Below are 10744 nucleotides of genomic sequence, written 5' to 3'. Positions count from 1 at the left end.
CATCCTAACCTCCATCACTACAGTTCAGACGGTGTCCTACTGGAGCTTTACAACAAGGTTCCTGAACACCTACAGAACCTTAAGGAGCAGATTGGATGCACAGATGCATTTTTTTTCTTGATGCAGAACTATTCAGATGTCAAGCATTTAATTTTTTTTAAATTTAACCTTTATTCTACCAGGTAAGTTAGTTGAGAACTGGTTCTCATTTTCAACAACAACCTGATCAAGAGGCGGAATACAAACAAGATGAACAACAAAAACAGACGACATGTAGAGAAAATCACTTGTATAATAGAGGCTAAAAACAGGTGCAGTGGTCCTGAAGGGTTACTGATTTTTTTAAACGACGATAGCGGTACGTATGAGGGGAGTTTTAGGGATGATTGTTCCCGTCATTAGCGGCAGAAAACTGGAATGAGGATTGACAGAGAGCAGGACGGACTTTGGGCATGTGGAGGTTAATGAGACGGTTTATACATTCAATGCAGTCAAAGTGTGTTTTATGTTGGAAAATGGTGTCAGATTAGCTCAGTACCAGCAGATAGTGAATGTTAGCTAACAGCCTGGGTGGTGCAGAGCCTGATCATCCCTACACAGCGCTAACAGAGCTCCTCTGTCAGATCACGTTTCTCACCTGGAGCAGTACATCAACTCCATGGAGAAGCTGTCGGTCAACTGCCACTCCAACGGAGAGACGGAGGTCGGCTCCGCCTTCTGCCGCCTGGCCGACTTCTCCAAAGAGCTCCTGTCGCCCATGAAGAACCTGGTGAGTGACATCACACGGGTCAAAGGTCACCTGATCGCAGCCTGAGGCGGGTTTGAAGGTCTCAGTCTGAAACCCGGATCTGAACCAGAGAAACTATGATCGGACTCATCATAGCAAACCACAAGAAAAAATCCAGTTGATTAAGTTTTGGTTAATTCCAAACGTCACTGAAGAACCCTCTGTGATGTCTTCGTTCTTCTTTTGACTGAAAATAAAAAATACCTCCTCTGCCTACCTGTGAAGTCTTCAGTACAGGGGTCTCCAATCCTGGTCCTGGAGAGCCACAGTCCTGCATGTTTTAGATGTTTCTCTCTTCCAACACACCTGATTCAAGTGATCAGCTCATCATCAAGCTCTGCTGAAGCCTGATAACGATCCTGGTCATTTGAATCAGGAAGAGGGAAACATCTAAAACATGCAGGACTGTGGCCCTCCAGGACCAGGATTGGAGACCTCTGCTTTAGTAACTCAGCTGTGGCCAAAGTTCACATGATGAAAACTCTAATCACTTTATTTCACATGCCTCACTTGAAAATTTACCAAAAAGACCTTGTGTGCTGTCACCAGATTCTGTAAAAAACAAAAAATTCGGCGATCTTTGGCACAACCGTGGAGCCATTAATGACTCGGATGTGACCAACAGTCACATGATGAAAATTCAGGGACTTTTCAGCTGAACTGCAGGCTGGGTTTGTGCAGAGCCGACAGGAGAGAAGCATATAAACAAATTAGAAATGTAAATAATAAAATATCTTTATTCCAGTGTTGGTAACACCTGTGGACATGATTGTAACTGTGTCATTGTGCACAGAAGACATTTATGAGTTCTCTCTCCTTCCACAGTAAAGAAAAAGGTAACGGGAGCAAAAAGAAATGAACCAAAAATCCTCTAAAAAGTGCTTCATTCTCAGTTTTATTCAGCGAACATGCAGCTAAAACATCTAAGCTTAACATTTGTACTTAAAACTTTGGTTCGATTTAAAATCAGTTAGTCTTAACTCTGTGATTGAAAACCTATGATTCGTTCTTTAATGAAACGTGTGTGATTCCAGTTAGTCCGTCTGTTCCAGACTCCACCAGAAAACCCTCGGATCCAGAGTCATCTGAGTTTATGTCATGTGGTGTTTTGCCTTTGTGCCATCCGTCGCGTATCCCCGAAACAGAACCGCCGTGACTAGAAGGAGAGAGAAAAGTGAAAATGATGAAGTTAGAACGACAGAAATCAGAAAAAATCAAATGGAGTTTCTTTGATTATTTATTTTACAAAACTTGAAAAACCTGAAATCAACATATGCAACTTTTTTTTCTCTAAGTGTCCACAGATGTTTTCAACGTATTTAACTATTTACACGACCTGCAGTTCAGCCGAGAAGTCCTAGAATTTAAGTTGGTCACAGCTGAGTCGTTAAAGGCTTCATGTTTGCAATGAGGAATCCAGAATTTTATGTTTTCTGCAGACTCTGGTTGAGGCTAGACGGTAATTTGTGCAAAAAAATGTAAGTAAGACACAAAGAATAATGTGATTTGGATGACGTGTTGGTTATTTTTTCTCAACGAAACATCATGTGACAGATGAGTAGTTCAAGGACGCTTAAAAAAGTAGAAAATCTGGCAGTCTTTTCAGTTTTTACTTGCTTTTCAAACCTGTTGACGTTTGTTTTTTCATGCCAAGGGTTAGTTTTGTTCATAAACCAACATTTTAAAACACAGTTTCATCTTTTGTCTACTTACTTTCTATTTTAGTGCGAGAAACGATCCGACTGTATTTGACATAAGTGAGCCGTAGGCTTTTTCCCATGATGCCTTTCAGCAGCTAACTGTGAGGCGGCCTGTGTGTGTTTCAGCTGAAGAGCATGCTGCACAACATCAACTTCTTCCTGGACTCTCTGGTTAAAGGAGACCTGCGGGAGGTGAAGGGGGTGAGCGCTCTGGTTTCATATGAACTGTAACTCTGACGGGCCTCTGGTCGGTTTTATAAACGTTTCACCACAGTTCAGAGATTCATCGGCCACATTTTCTCCATGTTGCTGTAAAGCTGCTGACAATAATCACAGTGGTTTCATAATAATCGTGTTTCTTGGTCTGTAGGATCTGAAGAAACCCTTTGACAAAGCCTGGAGGGACTATGAGAGCAGATTGTGAGTCCAACTCGATCTCTGGTCTTTGTTTTGTGCTTTTCTTTGTGTTCTGGTTAAATCAGAAGAAGACCTGAGTCACAGCCGAGTGTGTTTTCAGTAAGCAGGTGGAGAAGGAGAAGCGGGAGCTGGCTCGGCAGTACGGGATGGTGAGGAGCGAGGTGAGCGGAGGAGAGATCGCCGAGGAGCTCGAGAAGGAGAGGCGCTCCTTCCAACTGAGCATGTGCGAGGTCAGTGACTCCGCCTCCTGCATATTTTGCTCCTCCCCTTCCTCCTCAACTTCCTCTTCCTGCTCGACTTCCTCTTCCTCGTCTTCCTCTACTTCCTCCTCCTCTTATACTTTCTCCTCCCCCTTTTCCTCCTATACTTCCTCCTCCTCCACCTATACTTCTACCTCATCCTCTACTTCCTCTTCCTCCTCTACCTCTACTTCCTCCTCCTCTTATACTTCCCCTTCCTCCTCTACTTCTTCTACCTGTTCTTCTTCCTTTTCCTCCTATACTTCCTCTTCCTCCTCCTCTTGCTATACTTCCTCCTGTTCTTCTTCCTTTTCCTCCTATACTTCCTCTTCCTCCTCCTCTTGCTATACTTCCTCCTGTACATGTACTTCCTCCTCCTCCTCTACTTCCTCTTTCTCCTCTTCTTCCTCGACAATAAAGCAAAATGTTCCACCTTTACTATATCACATGAGAGGAACTGTCCTGATAACATCTGGAAAACATTTTTTTGAATGTTGATTTGAGAACCTTCTTCCTTTGTTATCATGGAACATTATGAGAATGTTTGATGTAATGTGTTCCCTCAACGACATCCCCAAAACCTCAGAACATTTGTTAATGTACCACATTACGCCCACGTTTTATAAAAATCTTCTAAAGCCTTGATAACATCTGGAAAACCTACTTTGAATGTTGGTTTGAGAACGTTCCTATTTTGTTATAATGGAACATTGCGAGAATGTTTTATAGAGGAACGTTCTATAAAAGTCATCAAGGTTAGTGGACGTCCTTCTTTTGTCATCATGGAATGTTGTGGGAGTTATTCAATAGAAGAACGTTCTATCATGTGTTCCCTCAACAACATCTTCAAAATGTTTTTTGAATGTTGCATTGAGAACATCCTTCCTTTGTTGTCACTGTGGAAATGTTTTATAGAAGGAAGTTCTGTTCTATGTTCCTCCAGAACATCCCCCAAACGTCTGAAGAACGTTCCAGGCAGAACGTTCCACCTGTTGGCAATACATCACATGACAGTTTGGGAACGTTCCTCCATTTGTTATCATAGAACATCATCTGTGTTCCTGACAACGTGCTCTGAATGTTGGCATTATAATAACGTCCTAGGAACATTACTGGAAATGAAAACATTCTTGAAAACAATCATTTAATTAAAGTGTGTTCTTTAAAAACTTCATTAGAACGCGTAGGTTAATGCTCGCTGATGTTTTAGGAACGTTCTACGTCATCTGTGTTCTGCTTCTCTGTCCCTCAGTATCTGATCAAGGTGAACGAGATAAAGACGAAGCGAGGCGTCGACCTGCTGCAGAACCTCATCAAACACTATCACAGCCACAACAAGTAGGAGCCCACGCAGAACCCACACAGAACCCACACAGAACCCACACAGAACCCACGCAGAACCCTTCAGTAAACCGGTGTGTTGTGTTTACCGTCTGTGTTTTCTGTTTCAGTTTCCTGCAGGAGTGCGTCTCCACCACTCAGAGGCTGAAGCAGTACATGGAGGAGCTGAACGGAGTCCTGACCACGGTAACCTCGCCTCCAGGGGGGCGCTAGCACAGCGGGATGGTAGATTGAAGGGTGTCTGCAGTCAAGTGCTCCTTTAAATGCTCCTTTAGGAACCTTGTTTCTCGTTATAGCGCCACCTGCTGAAGTAAGCTGAGGGTGCAGCATGTGTTTAAGGAAGTATCGCGTTTGTACTTTGGTGTTTATTGTAACCGAACAAATAAATTTAAAAATGTGAAGTTTAAACCCTCCTCTATGTGCGTTCAGAGCCTCTAAATCTGAAAATATTCACAGTATGAAGGTAAAACTTTGCATGTTTCCATTAAATATTCTAAAGTTACTGTAGATAAACAAAATCACTGGCGATAAAACGGGGATCCAGCTGTGCAGCATCTGTTACCATGGCGATCTAGCAGCCACACAGATCCCAGGTGAGCTGTTGGTGTGTCTGCAGGTGAAGCAGCGTCAGGACGAGGAGAAGAAGCAGCTCTGCGCCCTCAGAGACCAGCTGAGGCCGGTCGTCCAACCAGAGCAGGTCAGACACACAAAACACCGAGCGGCTCTGTCACACACACCTGTAGAACACAGGTGAGCAGTGTGTGTGTGTGTGTGTGTGTGTGTGTGTGTGTGTGTGTGTGTGTGTGCAGGACTCGCTGCCGAAGCAGGTGTACAGCATGCATCAGCTGCTGGGAGACAAGCAGTACGGGACGGAGAGGTCAGGATTCCTGTACAAGAAGAGCGACGGGTAAATACAGAACTAGCTCACCTACGTCTGCTTCATGTAAGAATGATGTAGATTTAGTGACATTTAGAACATTTGTTCAATAATTTAAAGGGTCTTAACTTTGCAGATTAAGATTTTAACATCAAAAGGGCATGATGAGCTGATTAAATATGATGCACTTTGATAGGTTACGCAAGCAAAGACAGTGTAAAATATTTATAATAAGATATATTCCCACATCATCAGCTGACATGACCTACAAGTTCTATAATATTTATAATATTCAAAGGAGGAATTTTATAATGAAAGAGATATTTTAATCCTCTGAAAGCATGTTGTTTTTGTAAAATCACATAAAATCTATACCCTTTATCAGAGCCAGAGACTGTAAAAACAAAGAGATTCATCAGATTTTGCACTTTCCAACTGTCCTTGAATGGATCACATGTGATGTGCATTCATACTGTGGATATTTTAAATTATTTTTAATTGGCCTCTGCTCTGCGTGAACACTGTGGAGTAGTGAGAGCGCCAAATTACAAAAATAAATCAATGAAATAATAATAAAAGTGGAAATAAAAACACAAAGAAATAAAATAAAAAATAAATAATGTAGCAATGTAAAGTAATGTTAATCAAAAATGAATCCATAAAAGAAAAGGCTAATAAAAGTAGAAATAAAAAGACAAATAAATGAAATAATAAAATCAATAATTTAAAAAAACAAAACATTTTTAAAGTTTTTTTTTATTTATTATTTTTAAACTCGTTTTTTTATTTATTTATTTATTATTTTTATTTTTCAATTTTTTTTATTTATTAAAATAAATTATTAAAAATTTATTTTAAGAAAAGCCCTGAGTTTTTGTCTCATGGCTGTTGGTTGCAGTTGCATCATTAATGGCTTCACGGTTGCGCTGAGGATTACAGAATTTTTTTATTTTTTACAGCATCTTCTTAATGTAAATGGTGTATTTTATATATATATGTATATTTGCTAATTTTCTAAATGCCACATGTAGAATAAAGGGATTTTATGAAATATGAATTTAAGTATAGATACGGTTAATTTTCTTGATGACACAGCATGTCACAGGATAATTTTTTACAGTTTCTGACTCTGACAAATAGTATAATTTTGGTATTTTTTTTAATGAACACATGCCTTTCAAACACGTCGTCAGGTTTTGTGGTTCAGAGGGATGAAGACTAGCGACTGTAACGACATAAACACAACCACCACATCTCTGCCTTGATCTAATTAGAACGTTAAAATTCCAACTAAACCCTTTGAAAGTTTGTCCAAAAGTAAGAAGCAGATAAACATTCATCCTCACAAAGACAACTACACACACAGCTACACACAACTACACAACTACACACAGCGTCAGTCAGCGTCACTGAAAGAACTAAACCTGTCGGTTTGTGTTTCAGGTTGAGGAAAATGTGGCAGAAGAGGAAATGTTCGGTTCACAACTGTTACCTGACCATCGCACACGCCACTGTGAGTGTGTTTGTGAGCGCTGCTGCACAAATAAAGCTTCAACTGATTGAATCTTATCCTGTTTTCTCTGTTTCCGTCCCGCAGCCGAACAAACCTCCCACCAGACTGAATCTTCTCACCTGTCAGGTTAAACCCAGCGTGGAGGACAAGAAGTGCTTCGACCTCATCTCTCGTAAGACGCAAACATGACAACAGGCATTACAGCACGTTACCACACAATAATGTGCACAAACACAACATATATGTGCAAAAACACGCCTTTAGATACAGTTTTTACACAAACATTTTAATTCTACATAATAAATGTCACCCTCTGAACCCCGAAACCCACCAGCAGGTTTGAAAGGCATGTTGTCTTTAAAATAAATCACCAGCATTACATTCATATCAGCAAAAACTGTGACGACAGAAGGAGCCACCACACGTTTAGCTTTCTGACAGGCCTTCAAATGCTCGTTTGTGTCGTTCCTTTGGGAGAACAACCAAACCTAAGCTTAAAACAGGGATCATTTATCCAAATATGTTTTTTTAAAAACATGCCTCAGTTGAAAATTTGCCAAAAATAAACCGTTTGCTTTAACAAGATTCTGTAAAGAATAAAAAATTCTGTGATCCTCGACGCAAACATGAAGCCATTAATGACTCGGCCGTGACCAATATTCACATTACAAAAATTCACCAACTTTTAATCTAAATTGCAGGCTGAAGAGCAGAAAGGATGGTAAAAAGATTAAAAATGTGAATACTTAAATATATTTTAGGACACTGAGCCACTATTTGTTTCCAGTTTTGGAAAAATCACCTGTGGACACTTTGAATAATGTTGTAGCTGTTTTAAAAAATGTCCATAATCAGAGAAATTCACATTTTGTTTTGTGTCTGTGTTTATGTCATTCTGCACAGAAGACTTTTCTGAGTTCTAGTCGTGGTGGTTCTGGTTCCACAGAGGTGCTGCAGGACAAATACAAGCCTGTGTAACATTGAACTCTTTCTCCTCCAGATAATCGGACGTACCACTTCCTGGCTGAGGATGAAGCTGAATGTGTGGCGTGAGTCCAGCTTTATTCAGACTGACTGTCAAAAGGGGAAACTCCACAGAGTTCACACTTTTGGATCTGTGGTTCTTTAGAGTGCTGAAGGTTCTTCATGTGTTTCTGAGTTATTTGGTTTTGTTGGCAGGTGATGGCATGGTATTAGAGCTGTAGCTAACAGTTATATGTCATCACAGTTTCCCAATCTGGCATCTTGGAGCATGTTGTTCTGTCTGGCCAGCAGTCCTGAACCCAGAATGTTAAAGGTCTTCTAATAGGTAGAACCCTGAAATGCTGCAAATTGTTCAACTTTTTTGCCTACAAATTACACAAACAATTATCAAATCTTGCTATGGAAATAGAACCAGGTCGATCTACAAAGACAATAGTTTTTTAAAGAACCCATTTTTATTAAAGTTCTTCAGAGCACCATTTGAGATGCCTAAAGGAACACCATTTAAGATGCCTAAAGGAACCATTTTTGATGGTTCTTTGGGTTTTTTGTTGAAAAACGGTTTGGAAACAATGGTTCTTTAAAACTCTCTTGGTGAAAGGTTCTTTGTAGAACTAAAGATGATTCTGTAGCATCACTGTGAATAACCATTTTTGTTTCTAGTTTGCAGCTTTATTTTGTCGGGTTAGCATCTCAAAAGGACTTGAACAAAATAGTCTAAGTACAGTGTTAGTGGAGTGTGATATTTCTTTTATTGGGCAGAAAAATAATGGTTCTTAAGTAGTTCTTCAAAGCGGCGTCACCTGTTGAAGAACCTCTTTATGTGCTGGCAGGTAACAGGCTGATGTTAGAGCTGCAACTGATTGATTATTTTTAGTTTGGATTAATCCTTTGTTCCATAAAACATCAGAAAACCAGGAAACCCTGTTAGCAGAAAAGAACCAGGGAGCTCCATGAAGAACTATCTTAGACGTCTTCTTTGAGGTTCCTTTAGAGATAGAAGTGGTTCTTCTGTTGCATCACTGTGAGGAACCATTTTTGTTTTTCTGACGTAGCGTTAGCATGTCAATGTAAAGTCTCAGTACAGAGTTAATGGAACAGTGATGCTAAACTGCTGCAGCGTTCTTTTATAATGACACTGTGTTGTTCTGCAGCGCTGGTGTTTCTGCTAACATGAGAACCCGTTGTGTGTTCAGCTGGATCTCGGTGCTCAGCAACAGCAAGCAGGAGGCTCTGAGCGTCGCCCTGGACGGCGGCCGGAGAGGCGGCGGAGGCGGCGAGAGCAGCGTGGAGGATCTGACCCGAGCCATCACCGACGACATCCGACGGATGCCAGGAAACAGCAGCTGCTGTGACTGCGGAGCTCCAGGTGGTCTCCACCGATCGATCAATCAGTCGTGTCATGAACCAACAAACAACCTCAGCAGCCACAAAATACATCAGGCTTCATTTTGAAATGAATAAAAGGTTTTAGTTATGTGACAGAAATTGAATCTCCAAGAAATGTAGTATTTTTTCCCACTACATATATATCATATTTAATCAAGTAAATAATTATTCTAGAATGAAATAAAATGTAAACTAGATATTTGAGGTTTAAATTAGTCATTGAGAGAGAATCTTGAGCTATTTACAGACTTTCAAAGGTTAGGAAAACATGTGATATGTCCAAGGTTTGGTCATTATTGTCCTGGCTAGCTTGGAAGCTGCAGCAGTAACAGATTATAAAAGACGACAGTAGATCCAGACCAAAAATAAAAACCCCAGAATTAACCAGTGGTTTTAAAAGACATGTTATCTGTTAGAAAATTACCAAAACTACACCATTTATCTGAGCCTTAAGCTGTGAAAACCAAAAGATTAGTTGGATTTTCAGCTTTCCAGCGGTCCTTGAACTACTCGCTCCATTGGAAAACTAATCTAAGCTTTAAATAGCATTTCATCAAAATCATTTTGTTTTTCATGTCTTATTTACAAACTCACCAAACAAACAGTAACACCAGATCTATACGTATTACTGTATTTCTAAACATCCTGGAGGTCAAAGGGCAAACTTTGGTGTTTAATGTGAAAGTCAGCAGGTGGCGTTCAGGTGACCTCTCTCTCTCTCTCTCTGTAGATCCTGGATGGCTCTCGACCAACCTGGGCATCCTGACCTGCATCGAGTGCTCAGGGATCCACAGGGAGATGGGCGTCCACGTGTCCAGGATCCAGTCTCTGAGCCTGGACAGCCTGGGAACCTCAGACCTGCTGGTGGGTCACACCTGTTAGCCAACTAGCTAATCCATTAGCAGCCAGGTGGAGCCATGAGTTTAGTTCTGCGTATCGGTAGACAAGGCATTTATCGTGCACGTCCAAACATGGCCAGTGCAGTTTAGAAAGTTTGTGATAAACCATAAATTCAATTGGCTTCATGTTCAGTTAGCTTGGATTTAGCTACAAGTTCAGTTGTTCCAAAGCTGTAACGCAAAGTCGGACAGCTTTGAAGTCCAGTTAGATCCAATTTAGTTTCACGATAGCTTTTTCCACTCAGCCCAGAGTTAGCTTCAAGGTCCAGTTAGCGAAGAAATAGTTTGTAAATCTAGTTAGTTAAGCATTAGCATGTAAGGCCACTTAGCAAAGAGTTAGCATGTAGGTACAGTTAGCTTTGATTTAGCTTATAAAACTAGTCAGCACAGAGTTAGCTTGTAAGCCAAATTAGCGTCCATGTCTTGTTAGCTCAGAGTTAACTTCAAGGTCCAGTTAGCTTCGAATTAGTTTCCAGATTCAGTTCATTTTGAGTTAGCCTAGGGTTAGGGTCAAGCTAGCTTTGAGTTAACCTCTATGCTGAACTAGTTTCTATGTTGTCCAGTTAGCTGAGAGGTAGCATCCGGATGTGGAATTAGC

General features: G+C 40.7%; 1 protein-coding gene across 1 annotated transcript in view; it reads left to right on the top strand.

The window, feature by feature from the left end:
- LOC103375275 (arf-GAP with SH3 domain, ANK repeat and PH domain-containing protein 1-like) overlaps positions 1-10744 on the top strand; it is a 21996-nt gene that overhangs the window by 5786 nt on the left and 5466 nt on the right. Inside the window, exons 3-15 of the mRNA XM_008305503.1 lie at positions 624-769; positions 2614-2688; positions 2858-2907; positions 3005-3134; positions 4396-4481; positions 4595-4670; positions 5101-5181; positions 5294-5391; positions 6805-6874; positions 6959-7046; positions 7875-7923; positions 9055-9227; positions 9978-10111. Coding sequence (XP_008303725.1) covers positions 624-769; positions 2614-2688; positions 2858-2907; positions 3005-3134; positions 4396-4481; positions 4595-4670; positions 5101-5181; positions 5294-5391; positions 6805-6874; positions 6959-7046; positions 7875-7923; positions 9055-9227; positions 9978-10111 — 1256 coding nt within the window. The remainder of the gene's footprint in view (positions 1-623; positions 770-2613; positions 2689-2857; positions 2908-3004; positions 3135-4395; positions 4482-4594; positions 4671-5100; positions 5182-5293; positions 5392-6804; positions 6875-6958; positions 7047-7874; positions 7924-9054; positions 9228-9977; positions 10112-10744) is intronic.

This window comes from Stegastes partitus, unplaced genomic scaffold, assembly GCF_000690725.1.
Source record: "Stegastes partitus isolate 25-593 unplaced genomic scaffold, Stegastes_partitus-1.0.2 Scaffold2526, whole genome shotgun sequence".
NCBI classification, from domain to species: Eukaryota; Metazoa; Chordata; class Actinopteri; family Pomacentridae; genus Stegastes; species Stegastes partitus.
Note: the sequence above shows the minus strand (reverse complement) of the source record. Positions and strands in the feature narration are given on the sequence as shown.